This window comes from Cyclopterus lumpus, chromosome 24 (genome assembly GCF_009769545.1).
Source record: "Cyclopterus lumpus isolate fCycLum1 chromosome 24, fCycLum1.pri, whole genome shotgun sequence".
NCBI lineage: Eukaryota > Metazoa > Chordata > Actinopteri > Perciformes > Cyclopteridae > Cyclopterus > Cyclopterus lumpus.
In genome coordinates this window covers 10,921,359-10,943,819 of record NC_046989.1, presented here as the reverse complement: position 1 = coordinate 10,943,819, position 22,461 = coordinate 10,921,359, and the positions used below count along the sequence as shown (strand labels likewise).

Sequence of the window (22,461 nt, the reverse complement as noted above, 5' to 3'; positions counted from 1 at the left end):
CAGCCATGAACATGTGTGCATCTCCTCGTGTGAAAATGGGTGACTATCCACTATAGAATATAAACACAATAGATATTGTAATAATGTACATCCAATTTCTTTCAGTTTTTAGTGTCATATTAGTATATATAGTTAATTTCATTCTGAAAGAATATTCTTTTTTTCTTCAGACTTTTTCTTTTTTAACTTTCTTTTTTAACCTTGAATGGTCACAGCGATGGTTTTTATAAAACCCTAAACATTCCATCTCCTCAGGAGTTCAACAATGAAAAATGTCTGTGAAGAAACCCATACAACAGATGACAGATGATATTCTTCCAGACTAGATGCATTTTGCATCCCAGCTAGTCATCTGAATGAATGGGTGTTGGATGAATGCATGCTGCCATACTGATGTGACATCTGGTATGTTTGTGTCTTACCCTTGCTCGTCCTTGATGGACCCTGTACCACGTGACCAGAAAGAACACATTCGAGTTTTACCCCGAAAACTGAAAACAGCCACTTGTACATCACCACAGGACATGATCAGCTGTGTGTGTTCCTGTTTGTGTTGGAGGTGTGATGTCATTCAAAGGAATGATGGCAGCGCACACGTGTGTGTGTGTGTGTGTGTGTGTGTGTATACATACCATGAGACAAGTTACTTCCAGTGTGTATTTCCCCAAAACAACATCACATAAACATACCACACTAAGAGACCACTTTTCGACCCATTAAAAGATAATGTTCGTGAGACAGGATGACACTATTCAACTGTTACATTGGTACCTGGTTGTTTCAACTGCTATCCCTCATTGAGTTAAAACTGATTGGTTGTCAGATTAATGACAACCTGTCTCATTCTTTATTTTAGCCCTTAGTGCCCCTGAATGATCTGCAATGGGCCACATCACTGATGTTTTGTCTCATCTTCTTGATTAGATTATGGAGGCGGTTACATTTTTGGGGGGCATCAGACAGGCCTCAAACTAATGTTAGTCATTCCATCCCAGTGAATCTGCAGAACTCTTTTTAAAAGTTTGTGCTTCAGTGATGTGACAGAATCCGTCTCATTAGTATCAGGAACAAGTTGTGTACAATATGGAGTCAAGTCTGTAGCTAATTAGTGTGATGAATAATTGCGAGAAATTAATGTTAAGGGTCATGTGAGGTGATAAACCATGTCAACTGCACACAGACATGTTTAAATGCATACATCTTTAAATAGATTTAAAAACATCTGCATCGGCCTGTATCTCACTTCAGACAAAAGGAGTTTTAGGATATTTACTAAATTGAACATATCTCAGTAATTGGCCAACCAGTATGACGGACAGCGTTGGAGATTCTTACTCAGACTTTTGAACACTATGCTGGGAAAATGTTTTTGCTTGTTTGTAGATTTAAATGTTTCAAGCTCAGGAAAACAGTTGGAGACTGCCAGTGACAGCAGAGCCCTGAGGCACCTGGTGTTGTTAGAAGACTCCTCTCAAACTCTAGTGAAAGTGTGCATGCTGCTGAAAAGTGAAACAAAAAAAAAGAAGTTATTTCAAGCGGTCCTGATTCCTCCTCTGGAGGGAGTAGTAGTACAGTCGGGTTTGGAGTGCAGCGTGCCGTACTGACTTCAGGGTTTACAATTATAGAGCTGGATCTGATCCCTGGAGAGAAACCCGATAAGGCCACGAAGACACAGAATATGACGTAAACTGGAGTTATTCTCCCAATTTCTGTCTGTCTAAAAGTCAATAGGGAACCACCACGACCTATGAGATGGGGAAAAACATGGGCAAAAATGATTTATTTAAGGATTAGATTTTTATGGTGACACGAGAGAACATTGCTTTTGTCCCTGATGAAAAGGAGACATGTATCTCTAGAGATGAAGCGCTTAGAGTGAAAACCCATTGGGAACACAGGACACACGCTCTCCTTTCAATTTTCTTATTCTCACCGTATGCCCAGTGGAGTTAAAGTGGCTCAGTGTTCGTCCAAAGGAAGCAAATTGAGCTCCACAACATGTGCTAAATTCTTCAGGGTGGAGAGTACTGTACACGAGTGACACTCATCAACACTTGTAATGGGTTCTCAGTGGCAGACTGAACATGAAACTGAAGCAGTTCAGACCAAGGTGAAAAACTCAAAACTATTCTAAAGCTGATTCGGGTACACTGGATATCAGAGATTACAGACCATAAAAAGAGTAATGCCACTCAATACTAGCAAATGGTCACAAGCTTGTGGTCAGAAACGGCAGCATGCCGTGTCAACGTTAAGACAGTAACACGAGTAGAGAGCGATATTTTAAGAGAAAAGCTGAGGGAAGCAGTGCGAAGTGAAGGGAGGAGGACAAATGAAGACAGAACCTGCAACCAGAGTCTTGCTTGAATGATGGGTGAAGTAATTTATCTCAGCACGACAGAAAACACAGTGATATAGGCCTAGACAGCTCTCCTCCCGTAAACACTCCAGGAAGTAATGAGCCAACCGTCAGCCAGTTGTTGTGGTGATAGGAAGGAGGTGAGCTCAGAGGGAGGGCGACCTGTGGACATTAGATCTCTCACTCGCCTTGCCTGAGCAATAAACTAACTGGGAAGGAGGAGAATACAGTTAAAAAGACGAGCTGGATGTAATACAGGTGCTGAAAGTGAGAGATGGAGAAGGGAAGGACGTGTAGCTGGAGTAAACAAGGGCCGAGGAGGAAGACAAATATGACTAAAAGAAGAGCCATGCAAAGTTTATATGAGGGGTTAGGGTGGAGAAGTGTGGATGGAGCACATAGGCTGTATAACTCATTATACACTTCCTGTTTTTCAAAAGGTAACGTTAAAATAACAGTACAGTGGGAAGACCAAGCACATATTATCACATCCTCTTATCTTACACATCAGGGATTTCTGTCAGGCAAGAGGAGTTCGGGTTGAATTGTTTGCACAATCAAGTCTCCTCACCTCCTCTTGACCATTCGTTTGTTGTTGAAGCAATTTTGAAAGTCTCCGATATAAAACCAGTTCCATAGCCTATTTTCTTGTATAAAGCTATTGGTCCCTAGAAATGGCTGTGTTGTACTGTGACAGCGTAGCGTAACTTTTCCCCTCAACTGCAGCGCTGTGAGTCCCACCCAGTGGATTGTCCCCCGTGGGACCGGACAGGAACTGTGTCTGTAGCATTTGGGCAGTCACACACACCCCTGTGCGGTTTGAATTTTAAGGTCATGGAAAACGTGAATCATCTGACATCAAATCACCGCTGCTTGTTCTCTGTCTGCTGTTGTGCGTGCTTGATTACATTGACACGGTATTTTTGACAAAATAGAGACTGAGCCAGAACGGAGGGGATTGCTTGGATTGTCATTGATCCAAACCATGTTCAATCAACGAGAACTGCAATATATATATATATATATATATATATATATATTTAGATTTAAACTGTAATGAAGCTCTGATTCTCACCCATACGTCATCTCAGAATCCCAGCTGCCCAGCTTCTATCTTTGAGCTCAATAGAGCAGTTAATTGAGGGTGCACGAAAACGGTCCGATTATTTGATCTCTTCACGCTCAAAGCCGAACCTTTACCTGCAGGGTCACTACGACAGGGAAACTCCATAGAACAATGTGAGCTGAATGAATGATCTCAGGCATGTCTTTAACTTCAATTCAAAAGGCAGTTGTAAACAACATTTTGTGTCCTGAGACTTCAAGGTCTTCCTATTTGTATCGCTGAATGCTGTTTTTGTTTATCCTCTGTTTGTCGCTTGAAGGCAAAGATGTGCGGTATGTTGAGGGGGAAATGCAGGGCAGAATTAATACTTAATTAATATATTCTCCCCTTTTTAAACCCATGTTGAGTTGATACAGGGTGTATGTATGAAAGAGGATGTGTGGGTGGTAGTGGGGATGTTGATGAATATGAGAGTTCACAGGAAAGTATATAATTACCAGGTGGACTTTGGGGCTGTTATCAGAAACGACAGTGGAATGTGTTTTTGTTGGAGACGGGGGTGGGTGCAGGCAGTGGAGGAACACACCCTTTCCCACGCTACCTGTTATGCATCCATCTGTTTTCTCTGGTCCCAAATCAAACCATTCAAATGATTGAAAAAAATAACCAAATAAGGTGAGGTCATCCAGTCGGCGCTAAACGTTTCATTTATTATTTACATTTATTATTAATTTGTTTATTGTGCATCTGTTTGCTGATATTATTGCTGTCTTTCTGACTTTGTCTTCATTACTGTTTAATTTCATTCATCTGCAATGGAGATTTATCATGATCTCCATTAGCTTCTCTTGCTTCTTGCCAGGCCAAATACCATTGCTGTTTTTTTTATTTTTATCATAGTAAATTGACAGAACTAGTAATTGTCTTTCAGGGCCCTCTGTGTGTTCCGGTTAAATTGAGTTTGTGCTGCAAAATATATTGTTATTGATATAGTATTTTAATTCTGTACCATCACACATCCCCTTCCAACTTGATGGTCCATTTATTTTTGAAGTAAGCGCCATAACTGCTCTGAGTTTTTGTTCACCCAGTGGTAACTGCACTGTGTTAGCTCAACAGTCTAATTGGTGCAGTCACATAACCTTTCGAGGCCCCGTTCCTCCCCATCAAACGCAGCAGGTGGCCGGCTCCTATCTCCGCCCGTTGTGGAGGCAACAGCCGCTTCAGAAGCAATCCCGTCTCAGAGACTTTTTGTATTGCTTCCTACTCGCTGACGGACCACCTACCTCGGTCAAGAGCTTCTGTTCCCATGAAGAACACCACTTCAAATAGTTTTGAGGACTGGAGAGAAAGGGGAGTAAAGCAGTGATAAAAGGAAAGAGGCAGTGGCAGATATCTTTGAACACTAGTGAAGAGCAGGCTGATAAGAACTCAGCGGGCCCACAGCAGGCCTCCGCTTTTAAAATCCAGTCAATTCAGCAAATTTAAATGCAGAGAATGGAAATCTTTATATCCAGGAATTCATTGTTTTTTTGTCATTTTGGAGACCTCAGTTTGAGTTTTGAACTGTTAAAAGTCTCAATACTTCAGATTATTATGAAATCTAACCTCGTTTTGATACCGTTTATGGCATTCAATGTATTTACATTATCTCTCGCTTTGTGTATGCAGTCCAGCATTGTTGGTTGTAATTTTGTCTTCCTTTAGTGTTCACTTTTCCCTTTCAATGTATTTGTCAGCGCTGGCTGTTGATCGGTCTCATGCACACAACCCCAAAGCCACCACCTCTTGTAAAGGATTAGTCTCCGAGAGCCTCTAAATTTCACCTCAGTCTCAAGGACCTCTCCCAAGTGTTTTGTAGACATGCACAAACACAGCAGGCCCAACAGAATCAATAGCTGATTATTGGGCAACAGTACACTGCGCTCCTAATCGATTTTAATTTCCCTGTTCAGGGGTTACATATGAATTTCAGCATGTCCTTTTTTACAATGATTACAAGGCTGATTTGTGGTCCATTATTGGATCCCTGGAATAAGTTATTCGTGACCTGTGTGTGTGTGTGTGTGTGTGTGTGTGACCTTTGACTCCAGTTGTCTCCAGTAATGACAGCTCTGTCAATCGAGACGCTTTCTAATGTGCACGATAACAATGTGCAGACTCAGGGAAATGCTTTATTGCTTTGACTTTGCTGTCGCAGTTGTGCCCATTTCCATCACTCTACTCGCTCTTGTTTTGTTTTTTAAGACGTTATCTTGATTTTAGATCTGTAGTTGTGTTGACACACAAAAGTTAAGATTCAGACAGTAAATCCTTTACTTGAGTCATGTGGACAGCCTTTGTCATATGTATGTATGTATGTGTGTGTGTGTGTGTGTGTGTGTATGTATAAACTTATGTGTGTGTGTGTGTGTATGTATATATATGTGTGTGTGTGTGTGTGTGTGTGTGTATGTATATATATATGTGTGTGTGTGTGTGTGTGTGTGTGTGTGTGTATGTATAAACGTGTGTGTGTATGTATATATACGTGTATGTGTATATGTTTGTATGTGTGTGTTTCAGAATAGGTATGTCAGGTGATCCTTTTCACAGGATGTGGAAACGTCATGCACTTGACGCACAAACTCTATTGATCACTATTTACCTCCATTCTTCCTCCTACCTACCATTCAAACACAGAGCTGCACTAACATTGTGTTGACAAAAGCAAAAAACAGTGTTCAAGTTGTGACGACTGAATCTAATATTCGCTCTGTAATCGTGTTTAAAAAAAGAAAAGAAAGTTCTACATTATTGAGTGTTTCAATTGAAGCGCCACTTAAGTGTAAAGACCTACTACCGGAGCTTAACTGCACAAGTATTGAAATAGAAGTGTGTATAAACATTTGAATAAAGAGCACTAATGCCCCTATCACATACATGAAGAGCTTTTTCATCCTGACAAACTCGCTGTGCTTTGGTCCACAGTTTGACGCGCTTGTTGAGCAGCCAACAAGAACTGCTCCAGCTCCTCTGTCTGCCAGTGACACACACACATCCACACACTGTGTATACAAACAAAGTCGCGGCCCTAATCTGCCCAGATGGGTGCTGCCCTCCTAACAGGAAGAGGAGTGTCAGTGATAACCTTGGGGCACAGGAAGTGACTTCATCGGATGTGGCCTATTTGTGAGAATTATAGTGGAATGCTGCCGCTACATAGATTTTTGTCTGACACCGTACATTGTAGATGAAGGAAGTCTGGATCACACAGGATTGGATGAATCTCAAGTGATCCGAAGAGCCTCCGAGCTCTAACGCGGTCCTCTCGTCTGGCTCTGGGTGTATTTGTATACCTGTGTTTACGTGGCCATGTTTGTGTTTGTTCACTGTGGCATTAATTTGCTCTGTTTGTGATTCTGCGATATGGTTGCCCAACTTTCTTTAGACGGTATGGCCTCTGCTCCCTCTTGACATAATTGGAGACGGCACAACTCTTCTGTCTCTTGGCTTTCTGCTGTTGCTCTTTGACTCGTTTACAGTTTCCCTTTTGGCAGTTGTTTATTTGAAAGCCAAAGTGGTTAATAGTGAGACAAGGTAAGCTGCATTTGAGGCTTGGTCAAAAAACACTTCAGTATTCTCGTCTCTTGTTTTTTTTTCTTTTGTTAGGATCGGTCCCCTTGAAGAGTGTCTCTTCTGTTTTGACTTTCGTTAGTGTATGAATATAAGTGGCCTTCCTTTCTTTATTTAATTATTACCTAAAGGTGTCACACTCAACCTGAACTATTTGTCCAATATGTATATACTTAAAGCAGCAATACTTTATTTATAACAGCATGAATAGGAATATTGATTTGTGCAGCTTTAAAGGTTTGCTTGAAAAGTACCTCTTTGTCAGATTCAAAGGCCACAAAGTCACAACCCTGATGCAGCATGGAGATGACACAACAAACAGGCTTTTGACTCAGCTGACCTGTACAAAATGTTACGCTCAGATGTTTTTTTCTTTCCCTCTGTTATCCTGATTTTACATAGTATATATGGTTGAGTTTCCAATTAAATATCTCAACATTTTCTTTCCTTTCTTCCCTTTTCTTAGCTCTGATTCTTAGTGGCAATTCATTATAGGCCGATATACCTAAAATAAATCTTTCTCTCTGACATCTTTTGGATTTCTCGCTGTCTCTTTCAACTCTTCCTCACACTCTTTCTTATATTATGAAGACTTACTATTTATTTCCCCCGGTATACGTGTTACTCCTCAGTTCTCGTCGTCACTGCTTCTCTCTTCTCAATCAGTCAATTTTTTTTCTCCTCTCCTCTTTTTTCCTGAGCGATTGGAACCGTTCCATCCTTACCCCTGTAATGGTCCTAATCCGCTTAGTTTAGTAATGTAGCCCAATGTTAACCCCGCAGTCTCCTGCCTTAAGCTCCACATATGTGCGTGTTTGCAATCTTAATAAGTGCCCGTTTTTGTGAATGATAGCAGTTGCTTGCACGAAGTTCAAAACCCTTGGTAAGCCGAAAATGCCAAACATGTTTCACAAAAAGGTTGTTTCATCTCTTTTTTTTCTTCTACTTAATCTCAGTTTCCATTCATTGTTGAATTAGTTATGCTTATCAAATGTAGCAATTCCCACCAGTTAATTTCACATCCTTTGCTGGAAAGCCCTCAAATCGTATATATATATTTGTCTGCACAGATCCAAAATGCTGTTTAAGGGCCTCGAGTATGTCAATATTTTTAATTAGCTAAGTGCACTTCAAAGTCTTTCTCTTATGAATATGCAACGTTGTATTGTATCTTTTCATTTTTTTTCTCGCTCGACAGCCATCTGTCTGCGTGTCTTTGATGCACACCACATGTCTACCCTGCTGTTCAAAATGCCAACGCACACTCTCATACAAAGACTTCCGCATACAGGTTTAATATATGGAATGCATTTTAATGTAATACCTGCATCTCTTTGTCATAGCCCTATCTACCACAGCCCTTACACAAGCCTCTCCAAACATGTTATTTATTCACTCATTTCATGCATTGGGCCTTTGTTCTGTAGTAGGAATCGCAGTGCTCGCTTAAGGCAGTCCTCTGCAGGCTGATGGTATTCAAATGATGGGACCTGAACTGTAACATGCTTTAGTAGTTCAGTAGTTCCCAGAGTTTATATTTTAAATAGGAGCTGTCAAAGAAAGGTGTTGAACATTGATTCAAATGCATGAAAAATGTCCTCTGTACCGAAGGTTATGTCTGCCCTGTCTTTTATTCTTTTTACAAAACAGACAGATTTTCATCCCCCCGAGCCAGACGGGTAGAAAGTTCCACTAGTGGAGCTCTGTTCACTTTCTTTCTATTAACCCTCCCAGAGACACTTTTCTTTTTTTTTCCTGCCATTTTGCACTTGCACGAATTTCACTTCCATCACTTCTAACTTTTAGCCATTCTTACATTTTAATCATTTTTTAAACTAAATTCCATATAAAGTTTACTCTAAACTTTAGTCTCTATATCATGCTCACTGCCCATACAGGCCTCAGGAAGTGGGTGTGTATTGTGTTGAGTTAGTTTAGGAGAGAGAGAGAGAGAGAGAGAGAGAGAGAGAGAGAGAGAGAGAGAGAGCGCGCGAGAGAGAGGTAGGCAGAGGAGGGGCAAAGGGAGGATACTAATCAAAATAATAAACAGCTGTGTGAAAGAGTGGGGCTAGTGGCCAGAGAGCGAGAGCAACCGAGAAAGAGGAGAGAGGGATGTGGACATCAGCCTGAGTGTTTGTGTGACCCCCCACTAAGGAACAAAAAGCCAAAGAAGAAACGTAACTTTTTAAAGAAGTTTCCTCGTCCCAGAGGCGGAACAGGATGACAAGCGAATCAACCTCTCCTCCCACTCAAGAGGCAAAGAGAAGATAATCGTCAGAGCGTCGACTCAAAAGAGGATGGCGAGTCCGGCTACCTACACAGGATCGGTATTCAAGTCTTGAGGCAGTTCCCTGCGAACACGTGGCTCCAGAAAAAGAAGAAGGCATTCTTTGACTAAGTGGCCCAGTCATGGCAGTGATTAGGAGGGTGTGATAGAGTGAGACCAGACCGGGCCTGGAGACCCGAGGGGCGGGTAGTAAGGCAGACACTAAGGTGACTGTCTCTTTGAGCCCGTTACTTTTTACTCAGGGGAACGAGAGGGCAAACCATGTGCCTCATTGTGCTGCTCCTCTTGAGGTGTGTAGAGTAGTGTGACTGGTAGGAATAGAGTGCCTTTTATCCAAGTAATTGAGAGCAAATGCCACAGCCCTGCCCTGGGTCGGACTGCCGGACATCGTGTAAACAGCTTTCTTCATGCCCAGAGGCAAAGTCCAGGAAGGGAAGTACAGCAAAGTTGAAGGAGAGAGCCAGACCTGTTCTCGGCCATTGGGAGATCTTCATCAGCCGGCCCGTCCCTCAAGACACAAACCGTTATCTCCCTTTTGCAGACGTCCACCCAAGATTTGTTGGATTTCTCTCCCAGTTTTAGTGCCCAATTCCTGGCCAGAGGAAATCCGCTGTCAGCCTCCAGCCTCTACTTTGTCAAACCTACAGTGGCACCAATCGTCCCGTTAATCCTAGTTCCAGCTCTGAAGCATGATTGCAGGGTAGCTGTCACCCCAACCCTCAGCCTTGCTGCCTTTCCAAAGAGGATGCTACGAACATGTGGCGGGATTGGGCGAGCGCACACACCGCCACGCATGCCCAAGTGCTGCCGAGGGGTGTGTGAATTGCCTATTTTGGGACTGCGACCCGGATGTGACCCTCTTGCTCTTGAATTCTTTACAACAGCCGGGTTTCTCTGTGGTTGGATTAAAGTTTGTTCGACCTTTGGATTTAAGATTGATCCAAGCCTTGAAGGTATCTGGTGGGACTGGAGGACTTACCTACCTGTGCTGACTCCTTGCCGACCTTCCACCTGTTTGACAGTCGAGAACATGTAGACACTGGAAGGAGCGGGAGGAGTCTGTGCACACGCTCCAATATGATTGGCTTGAACTTCAGCTTGCAGGAGCTGCTCAGAAAGCTTGAACAGGTATATATTTACTGATCGTGGGATACATTTCTGATGACAGCTTGATCTTAGCCTCACAGTGGCTTTCAAGTCTTTTTAACACCGTGAATACAAGCAGTCATCATTGATTCTCCATCTCCCCTTGTGTTTGTCGTTGTGGACCTAATGTAGTCTGCTTTATAAGGTCTCAACAGTCATTATTGCACTCATTAAAATGTAATAATCTGTTCTAGCCTGCTTTGCTAGGTATTAGATAGCGCTACCGTGCAGAGAGAGAATTAGTATCGAATGAGACCCATAGCCTTGAATTAGGTCTAATTTGTCAAAGCAAACCTTTACAGTAAGTGCGTTATTAAGGGCTAAAGACAAACATGACTTTGCCCAGTCAATGGTCCTTGTTGTTTGTCAATGTGAAATACTTATTCTGGCCGAAATAATCATGAAAAGGACATTTTGTTTGGGTGTAATTTACTTCAGTTACAGCTTAATTGTGTGTTTTAAGGCTTTTATTCTTCATAAAGCTCTAAGCAGTATTACCTCAGTTACCGAAGGAGAGTCTGTCACATCTTATATGTGCTCCAACCAGCCACCTGCCAACAAATCTTTATCACTCATTAAAGTGTGCACACGATTCAGAAGCGATTAACCTTTCAATTTCCATCCCTGAATTAACAGTTCAGTTGAGTCAGTAGCTGTCTGTTTGTAAAATGTACATGTGTGCTTTTTATGTTATGCTTATATATCATGTTTTCACTGTCTTTAGTATCTTCACGTTTAGCCTAAAGTTATCGACGTGAATTTGAGATCCTTTGCCAGGACTGAAAACCCCATATTGAGTTAATTTCTATCAATAACCCATAAATAAATCATAGAATAGTGTTAAACAATTTTTTTTTTGTAGCTGACACGGTGACCTGTGGCACACAAATGTCTTCTGTTTTGCGTGTGCGTGTTTGTGTGTGTGTGTGTGTGTGTTAAAGACCAAGAGACAGAAAGTGATCCATCACCACACTTAAAGCGCCCCGGGACACACACACTGACGTCCATAAACCACTGGCTCAAAGTAGTCTTTCAGTGGGTGAAATGAAATTTAAAGGGAGCTTTGTAAATGAATGTATGTGCCTCTGTCTGCCTACACAGTCTGTGCCTTCTGTGCACGTGAGAGTATCTGCTGGTGTGTGTGTGCAGCCAGTAGTACTTCTAGTGGAAGTAGAAGTGCAAAGAAAAACGAAAGGGAAGCACTTGGGTAATGACTTGAAACACAGCCAGCTGGCTAAGTGACAGAATGACTCTGTCTTTCACTCTGTGTCCTTCTATCTTTCTTTTCCTATACGTCTGTCTTTCTCTCCATCTTTCTGTCTTTCTGACTGTTTCTTTCTCCTTCTGCTTGTCTGTCTCTTTCTCTCTTCCATGACCTTTTTAAGAGGCATTTGATTTGTGTATAAAAAGCCAGCGGGGGATCATCCTTGCCGATCACAGCGGAGGGATTTGCTTCAGTCTCTGTGAAATGGCTATTGGCATTCAGTAAATTGCAGTGCGGTGCCACGGATGACTCTGGTAATTTATTGTTGTTTTGAGAGTAGTCTGGTTTTTACTGTAGCTGGATTGTATTTTGGCCATTGTTTACATAGAAGCTGAGCTGTGGTCACATGGACCACTGACTGCACTCAAGATGCAACGATAAAAATACAGATATCGGTCCGATACCGACTCAAATTGCTGGATCCAGTATAGGTGACAATATGCCCATCTGTACAGGATACCATGATTTTCATAAATAACAATTAATATCAATTTATATAGCATTTATATCTTATTTATTTGTTACATGTTGTTTTACAAAGTTGGAAAGCAATGATAGAACGGAGCCTGATGTTGACTTTCACATAAAAGAATGGTCACTTCCACACAGTGAGGCGCACAGCTTATTAATTAAACACAGGTACTGGATTGCTTTCGGTATTGTAGGGGGATGCGTGGTTGGTTTCCACTGTATTTTCCCTCTAATATATATTATCTCCATGAGTATATTGCTATTTATGTGAGTTGTCATTTTATCCAGGAACATTGGATTTAGGGTAACCAATATGCAAACTAAACACTTTAATAGCCTTTTAATAACCTCTGTTGGTGATGTACATTTATTTTAATATCGCAGAGACTACGAGTAAACAGTGCAGCAACATTCGTTTCATTTTCCTAGATACGGCAGTTTTACAGGAATTGTAAAATGAAAAGGTTGATGGATTTCAGTAATTTCCAATCTGTAATGCAATAACGAGATGGATACACAAGCAACAACTGCAGGCACTGAAGAGAGAGGGGTCATTTCACACACAATGAGCCCAATATTTGTTATTACCAGTCTATACATGCTATATGTCTCATTACACTTCTCTTATCCACACTCATTTCTTCCCTTTTGCAAATCCGTCTCTCCTGCAGGCAGTGGCATGCTCATCCAGATGGTACGGGAGTCGTTTCTTTATCTGTAGTTCAAATGGGTTGAACTGAAGGGAGTCCCACTACCAAGAGAGAGGAGAAAATGGAGCAGTTTTACACATCTAAAAATAAAACATTTGACAGGATCCTCTTCTTGCGTCATCCCCTCTTGTGGTTCCACCCTCACACACAAACACTCACATACCCTTTGAGATGTGGTTGTGTAATAGTGCAGCCTTGTTAAGGACACTTATATACATGGGAAAATTGTACTTTGTCACATCTTGCAGCCGCACACACACACACGTAATCGCAGTGTTTTGGAATAGCACTGCAATACACTAGTATTGCATACTCTATCCCAGCATAAAATGATCAAAGCTTGATTTGGTGAAGCCCTGGTTTAACCTAATGAAGCAATTGTATGGAGGCAGACATTGCCTAGGGATTTGCTTCTGGTCCGGGTAAGCCTTGGAAGTCAGTGAAAGGGTAGATGCTAAATATTTTTTAGTCAAAGACTCAAAAAATACCTTGAGGACATTTCGTAAAAATATAAACTTCTCTGCCCCCTGGAAATACTGTGTGCCTGCTGTGAACTCCCTCAAGCCCTTATGACAAAATGCAATGCTATCTTCGGTTCTTGAATACTGTTGAAGGCTCTTACAGCCGAGAAGACTCTGATGTCCAATGTAATAAACCTGCCTGACTGATTGCCCTTGACTCTGAATTTTCTTCAGAGAGTTTAGTTTCCCTGAAGAAATGGTCAACTGTGACAATTCTTTTTTTTGTCTGTGTATTTTCAGGACATCCAGGCTGAGATCGATGCCCACAATGACATCTACAAGAGTGTGGACGGGAACAAGTCGAAGATGGTCAAGGCTCTCGGCAGCTCAGATGAAGCTGTGTTCCTCCAACATCGACTGGATGACATGAACCAACGCTGGAGCGACCTGAAGGCCAAATCTGCCAACATCCGGTCAGTAAGACTTCATCCAATACTTACAAATATAATGTGTGCTTGCTCCAGTGTTTGTGGTCAAGCAGCTCAGATTCCAGTCTTCTGACATTTTGCTGCCCTCAACTCTGGGAAGAAGAAAAAAAGTCCAACAAACACTAACGTAGAAAAACGTTCAACTCTTTTAACTTACCAATACACTTAACTCTGCATTTAACTAATAATATATCTCCCGTACTGTTGACTTGCGTATTCACTACTCCGCACACATGTGTTGAATTCATGGAAAACCACATGACATACTGCATGTTGTGGAATATTCAAATAGGTTGTTGTTTCCTGTCAGCTGTACGGATACAGTAGCTCCGGAGGGACATCATAGCTGCTATAGTGGCACAGAAACATCTGAGGACAAAGACAATGCCGCGTCAGCTGCAACCTTGGCATAAATAAATAAGGTTGGCGATTCAGAGGGTGAAGAAAGTGAATGTGGAAGTGAAGTTGACAGGGCCAGATGGAGATGGAGACAACGTGGAGGAGGGAAGATGGAGAGAAGCAGCAGAGGAGCACAACGAAGCTTCAGGGGCAAAGGGAAGGGGAAGGGTTAGAGAGGCTGAAGAGGGAAGAGGGGAAAGAAACCAAAGGTGCAGGGGAAGATTCTTCCCTGGAAAGTTCTTGGGTCAAGGTCAAGCAGTGCAGACATAATGGGCTGGATAAGTTCCACAGGAAGACAAGCGAGAGAAAAATGGACAGTGAGAGATCAGTCTGTGTGGGAGACGAGGTACCAGGTTTGTTGATTGTATGAAGCCCATTATGCCTTAATTGCAGTGCATGTGTAATTATGGCTCAGTACTCAGCGAGCGGCAATAGGAGGTCTCTGTACACAATGTTCAAAAACATAATTCCTAGAGGAGAGAAACTAAAGTGCTTATCAACAAATATTGCTTTCATGCTAGCACCCACACAATTAGCTTCTCACTGTGTTCCCTTCTATGAATAAAATCTACCACTCGAGTAGTCAGGAATCAGGTTTTTGTAGTATAAAGGCTTTTTCGTTGATTTCTTCTTTTATGTTTTTACAAGGTGTGAACCTTTTTATAAATAATCAGTTACCTGGTTCTCACTTTGAAGAAGGTCTCTGACCAAGACCTCGTTATATAAAATGATTTTACACAGATTTGTAGCTCCGTACCGGGTGAGCTGTGCTCTCTTCTTTATATAATCAGTTTCTTTAAAATAAAAGAGTATGTGCGCTTGACTGTCAGCTTGAATAGTGAATAGTGAGAGTTGAAAATGCACACAGTATAATAATAGAGTAAGCGGATGGTGTATGTTGGCAGAGCCCATCTGGAGGCGAGTGCTGAACGCTGGTCTCGTCTGCTGGGCCTCCTGGAGGAGCTGTGGAGGTGGATCTGCATGAAGGATGAGGAGCTGGCCAAGCAGATGCCAATTGGAGGAGATGTCCCAACCCTGCTGCAACAGCAGAACCACTGCACGGTACGTTCTGTCACCACAGGCGATGCACCTGCCACTCTGTATGAGATTCATTATTCCATGTCCCTCTTTGTTTTCTTCAAGTTTCCTCAAAGTTGAGTTTTTCACAGAAGAGAAAGCATTTCTGCTGTATAGGTTTTAGCATTTTGTAACCATGTATTTAAAAAAAACTTTCTTAAAGGCTCCTTGGGTGCATACAGACTTGCCTCAACTGAACAGTTTTTATGAGGCAGAATAAATAAAAACACCTGAGTGGGTTTACAGGGCCTTTAAATCTTTCAGAATATACATAAGCATCATGTTCATAACATTACTAGGACTTAATTATATTTGACTGCATCAGTTAAATAGAATTTAGCCATCGTTCATCGTATCCATCTGTGCCGTGCTGCTTAATAGAGAATGACTGCTCCCAGACTAGACGAGGCAATACAACGCTGGATTATTCTAATCTCGTGCTCTACCTCTACTCTGTAATGATCCAGAGCGAAGATGATAATCCAGGTATCTGAACAGTATTTTATAGTGCCGGTGCAAATGTTCATGTACATTCAGCCACTGTATTGAGTGTCTACAGACACTGAGACCACGAGAAGATCCTGTTATTGTAAATCAGTAGCAGGAATCACCCTGACGTTATTTACATTTATGCTGGTCAGCATGGTGGCTGCAGTGCACTTGGAATAAGTACAGATTGCAGCAGTCAAGCACAACCACGGCGGGATGTTTCACCTCTCCATGGTTAGTATAACAGCAGTGTTATTATGGTTCACACAGCAGTTAACATGCACAAGTTGAGTTCAAGACCAATATCAAAATCCCGACTACACGATAAGAAATATTGTTATTTCACTCTTTGTTCCACACTATCATTTATTCTAACAAGAGATCAATATCTTTTTGTGCCGACCCTTTCACACCATTGTCTATACAATTTGCCCCCCGTGTTCCCCACTGTATTATTTATTGTAACCACTGTTTTTTGTGATGGTGCATTGGCATGTAATTGCTTTCAGATAGATGGCTCACCCCGTGGCTACTGTTAACTCCCAGACTGCTGGCGGCTGCTACTGTTGATGTCGCTCTTGACATTGTAATGCGTTTCTCCGCACGCCGTTCTCCACGCTATTATTTTGTTCCGCCAAATGCCTCGAGAGATAATACATGTGCTGTTGTGAGTGGGCGAAGGATCACACCCACACTGAGACCGATCAACAGCCTCTGACCCTCTGGGACACACATCCATCACATTTGTGTATATGATGCTTACTACACTTACGACCGCACATTTCCATCCGTGTGCGTCTCCCGGTACAAGTGTATCCACTTTAAGGGCGCGTGCGGTGTTATTACAGTTCGACCGACAATTCTAAGCGCATTTCTAAACTTTTATCTAACTAGATTTTACATGACATTTTCTTATTATATTTTGGTCGCTTCTACACTAGTCAAAACTAATAAAGCAATTTTGCAGAATCGGTTTCCAAGAAAGCTGAAATAAGATACGTCCTTTATCGTAAGGAGGGAAATCAAACACTCCTTGATACTGATAAATGGAAGGAGAGGAAAATGTAATAAAGGAAATAAGAAAAGTTTTGACATTTAAAAGTCTAGAAACCTGCAACATATTAAACCTCATCCTAACCCCCAACAAAGAAATGGGGCACTAAGGCTTCAACATCAGAAAAATTGACATTTTTACAGCCTTTAATTTCAAAGACCAAACATTGCGAATGGCAGATAATGTATTTATTATAGAGACAGAGTGGGGCTCTTTGCATGGGCAGAGAATCAATTTCTTGGCGGCTGTAATGCCTGCTAAGTGTATACTTTTAATGATTTAATGGAGAATCATCATTCAAGAGCAGAACTGATTATGTAAAAGAGTAGTTTTTCTCAAAATAATATTCAAAATCTTATATTATTAAACTACCCCCTTCCAGGACAATTCCACACCATGTCAATATAATGTATTCAGGGAAGAAAAAATACAATAATCTTGCCCTCATTATATATTCAGTCTGAGAAGGAAAGAGATGTATGACTTTAAAAGGAACATGCTCATGCTTAGTGTTATGAGAAGAAAGAGCGATACTATACTGCCAGTTAAGAATGAAGGGCTTCAGTTCTTTCTGCATTTTGAGCCGTGAGACAACAAACAACTGGCCGGGTTAATCAAAACCAGGTCTGAGATGATATCGAGGCGCGGCGCTCTGGATCTTGTTCTCAGAAACTGACAGAAAACATAGACAGGCCTCAACCCAGCAGATCAGTCTAGGTCCACAAGATAAGGAATGGGACTGCGAGCACATAATAACTGCAGGAGAATACAATCTTCCCGCATCTCTACGTTCACCTTCCTTTTTTTTCATTACTTAATTACATCAGCTCTGCTGTCTCGTTTTCTCCTCCTTGGTGTCTGTCCTGCTGTCGGTCTCCCTTGCCTTAGTATCCCCTTTCTTTACCGTCTTTCTCTCACTCTGTCCTCTCTCCATTTCCTTGTTCGTCTTTAGCTTTGAGAACCTTGGAATAGGAAATAATGGAACGAGGGAGTTGAAGGCTCGCTTTTCATTTTGACTATTTTTCCTTCTTGTGTTCTTACTAGATTGGCCTGGGGGTCTTGCCGACACTGAAAGGGATGAGGGGGCTGAGCAGCACAAAGAGCTGGGGCTTCTGAACACGTCACGCTCTATTACTTGCTTACACCGGCACACACACACGCATGCTATTCCCCTGTGCTGGCGTATACATGCACACACACTTCAGTCACTCAGTGATACACAGCTACCTTTGTCAGTAGGAGGGGGGAAAACTACATTGCTATATGGAAATAGGTATATATAGGTACGGAGGGCTAAGTGGAAAAACCTGTCTGTTTCCCCTCTTTTCTTTTCTGGGAGACTTAAAAAACATATAAAGGGAAGGCTGAGCCACTTAGCCCAACAGAGAGCAACGGATATTGCTGTTATTAAGGAATCGGAGTGAAGAAAAATATGAGAGAGCAGTTGTCTGAACAGTTGAAGAAAGTTATGGAAAGGAAGAGGAGGAAAGAGGTTTATGTGTGGAAGAAAGGAAGTTATTAGAGGCAGAAACATGGGGCACTATTTTCAGGATATTCAGTTTCTAACACAACTGTTGCATTAGATTCTGCCTGAAAGCCTTTCTGTTTATTTGGCAACTCGGAGGAGGAATTTCCAAAGTGTGTGTGAGACGGAGAGAGAGGTAAAGGCATTGTGCTGTCTTACTTGATAGACTTTGTGCTTCTTCCTCTCTGTATTGATTTGAGTCTGTGTTTTCCTTTGCTAAAATGCCCATAATTGCCTTTTATTAATTGCACATTCAATTATCCATTAAAAGGCATCCGTCAGCATCCAGCTGATTAAACTCATCAATCTCCTCTATTAAATTAACAGCTTTTAGAAACGGGAACAAGGCACCAAGTGCTTGTGGGCATTTTTAACAACTCTTATCTTTCAGCAACAGTTGGCTTCTTGTCTACATTGTTAGGACAGTTGAGTCTTTTTAAATGCTTCTCCAAATGTTTCAGAGTGAATAAGTAAACAAACAATTTAAATGTATTTAACTTGGTTTCTTTAACAGTCTCTTAATATGCTTAAGCAGGACACAATTACCCTGTCGAAAGTGAGGAGGGTCTAATACTCTGCTAGAGAACTTATTTTAATCATTGTGCCAGCGTGATTGATTAGCACCATTTGCACCTGAATGGACACGTAGTAAATGAGAATGGAATGAATTAAAGTGCTGGGCTGGACTTTCCCTTATCTCTCAGGAAAGGACGGGCATTTATAAATACTCAATTGCCTCATTTTGAGTACCTTTTTATTGTTTTTTCGTTGCATTTTGTTGGCAGACTTGTGTCCAGACGGTGTGTAGCCCTGCTTGTTGAGTGCACCACACCTCAGCAGCAAAAACCATCAAAGCGGCTTTGATCAATATATTTGTATTAACAATGGCTAAAAGCAATACATGTATGTGAAAGGGGTCAATCACTGTAAAAACCCTCAGATAATTATCACCTGAGTCTGAAGTTCCTTTTACCTCAACGGAGCATTTGGTGTCTTTCAGCTCATTGTTTTGGTTTTACTGCCTGAGTGGGTTTACATGGTCTTTAAGAATATAAATAAGTATCATGTCCATAACATTACTAGGACTTAATTATATTTGACTGCATCAGATAAATTGAATTAAGCCATCATTCATCGTATCCACCTGTGCCGTGCTGCTTAATAGAGAATGACTGCTCCCAGACTAGACGAGGCAATACAACGCTAGATTATTCTAATCTCGTGCTCTACCTCTACTCTGTAATGATCCAGAGCAAAGATGATAATCCAGGTATCTGAACAGTATTTTATAGTGCCGGTGCAAGTGTTCATGTACATTCAGTTTTGATTCATTCTCACTGCTCTCATCAGCCTCATCTACAGCCACAGTATGCGGCTCGTTTTGCTAATTCATTTTCAAAACCAATCCTACACAACCTGTCCAGCAACACATGGCAGACATAACTCATATTGAAGCATTTAGCAACTAAAGGAAATATCTCATACCTGGAAACGGAGTATGTAGTATGACAGTGTTGTTTCTCCACTGCCCTGAAGTCAACAAAGACATTAATTAATAACTGTGACTACACAGTAGTGAACAGTGATAATACAAATTACAAAAATACTATGTTTTCATGTTAATAATTTGCATTGGGAATTGAAAATAATAATTCTTGCCAGAAGCAACAGAAATGATATCTTCGGTGGAATAAAATGGCTCAGGCTGGAAGCAGTAGATTAGTAGAGCATGTCGGTAAGTATGATTTCAAACAACAACAACAACTACATATCAGATGTGTGTTTAGGGGAAAGGTGCAAATAAAAGGTGTGTACTAAGTCACACTGAGGCTTCTTTTGGAGCCAAACTGAATGCAGTTGCAAAATCGAATTTGGGTCAGACTACAAGTTAAAACATTTGTCATCACTAAAGATAAAACTTTTTTTTTTTACTTTCTTTATTTATTTGTATTAATAATTTCTTGAGAATTTGTAGTTTCTTTGAAGGCTCCTTGAGTCCCGGACACGTGCTGTTCTGATGTTTACAACTGGGATATTGTAGTGTTCCTTTCCGGAGGCTTATTTTCCTCCTGAAGATGTGGGGTGCGGTAAGATTGCGGTGAGGCTGAGATTGCAGGGTTTCGAGAGGGGGAAAGAGGGATGTTTGGCAGAGCTCGGAAAGTAGCGGTGCTGTGATGGTATCTTATCTCCACCACAGCACTGGGCACACGGCGATAAGAGTTTGCTGTGTTACTACGGCAACACACAATCACAGACGTGGGCACAATCATTTCGATACACACATGCACACACAACCAAGGTCGCAGGCACTCATCGAGTATTGTGGGATTGACAGGAGCCCTGTCTTCCTCTGGTCTTCACGAATCACAGTGGCCTAAACCATATTCTGATTTGCCAGTGCAAAACACCTAGTGAAGCATAGGAAAGACATCGTGGTCCTTTTTATCTTTCACACATAGACGACCATGTCTTATCACTCATAGGCCACCTGGGATTTGATTACAAAATAGCCTTTTCTTAGTCTTAAAGCTGTGCATCTGTTTGATATTTACCTTTCATGCTCTCATCCTCTGTGAAGTGTGCTCTTGTTTGTCTCTCTGATAATGTGAGTGCAAGTGTGAAATATCTCTCAAAAGACTTGTTTGAGTGTCGGGTCGTCTGTCTGAACTGCAAGTGGCTGGATGACAGACAGAGGCTGTTTCTAACAGAATTACTTGTTGTTCCAACCTTCTGTGTCTCTTTGGAGCCACTTAACAGTAAACGATGATATACTGTCATACATTTCAATATCTATTGTAATAGCATCAATAACACTGTGTTTATCAAACTAGGGCTGTGTGATATGGTTATTTATATGATTGTCATAACATTAAAGGAGCTGTATTTAACATCAGAATGTTGATTTAGCAGTAAACAACTATTTGCTGTGTGAAGATAAAGCGTAGTAATGTCTACCTGAGCAGAGAATGGAGTCACTCTCCCTCCTTTGTTGTTATCCCCTTGATTCCCCTTCCCTTTGATTTGACGACGTAGCCGGGCCAGCCACGTGTGCTTTTAGTGCATGTCGGTGCATGTGAGCGCGCCCCACTGGTTAGCTCATGGTTGCTGCTCTGCAAAGCTCTCATCCGGTTCCCCTTCTGATATACACTGTTAGTTCTGTCAACACTTTTGAACATAGTTTTCACAGCCGTGACCGTCAGCTCGCCTTCTCCATGTTGAGAGCTGTCAGGAGGCAATCAACATGCTCCCAGCCTCGGATCTTGTAGCTTTGATCAAGATCGAGCCTCAAAGTTAATTTGTGTTCTCTGGAAACGACGGTTAACAAAGTCGTCTCACCACACGCTCCCATTTAGTTTAATAAAGACAATTTCTCAAATCAGCACAAGATGTATACAAAATCACATAAAATATGATCACACTGCTTTTCTGCTAAAAGTTTAGAAACAACCAAAACCATTTATTGGCCATTAATATGAATTTTGGCTTCTTTTCTCAGTTTTTTTCATCATCATTTTAATATGTTTGGATTTTGGAGTGTGTTCAAGCAATCATTGATCAGCAGATTAATTGATTTTGAAAATATCTTTTGTTGTAGCCTTAGATAGTATTGAATGATCATCTAGGCCTAAAGCAAATGTTCTGATATTTTGCTTTGCACTCTTTATGATCTGTGAATCAGGATACTACACACACAAAAAGTCAAAGTAGGTAAATATTTTCACAGCAGCAGCCATTTGAGTTCTTATTTGTATCCGGTTGTAATCAGGCGTCTCCAGTTTATCCAACAGGGGTGTTGTAGCGCTCACACGCGCCGCTATCTGTGATTTGCAGGAAATACTGAAATCTGAATATTTTACATGCTAAACTTATTATGCAAATACTATTTGTGAATAAACAACATTGTCACACTCAATTAGATCCCTTTCAAAGCCCAATTTAAGCCACCAACACATCTGTCAGTTTAAAACAACAAACTGAAAAAGCAAGAAGTTGGTTTCTGCCAGCAGTTGTCCTCGCAGCTCAGCTCCCACCCTCCTTTTCTTATCTGGA

The 22,461-nt window shown here is 41.4% G+C and overlaps 1 protein-coding gene across 8 annotated transcripts in view; it reads left to right on the top strand.

Moving 5' to 3' along the window:
• Positions 1-22,461, top strand: part of utrn (utrophin) — a 159,685-nt gene that overhangs the window by 84,090 nt on the left and 53,134 nt on the right. For 7 of the 8 annotated variants that reach the window (XM_034527014.1, XM_034527016.1, XM_034527010.1 and 4 more), the window contains 2 exons: positions 13,680-13,852; positions 15,172-15,328. In XM_034527014.1, coding sequence (XP_034382905.1) covers positions 13,680-13,852; positions 15,172-15,328 — 330 coding nt within the window. Of the gene's footprint in view, positions 1-9,628; positions 10,456-13,679; positions 13,853-15,171; positions 15,329-22,461 lie in introns of those variants that run through there. The other variant, XM_034527015.1, reaches the window with a different exon arrangement.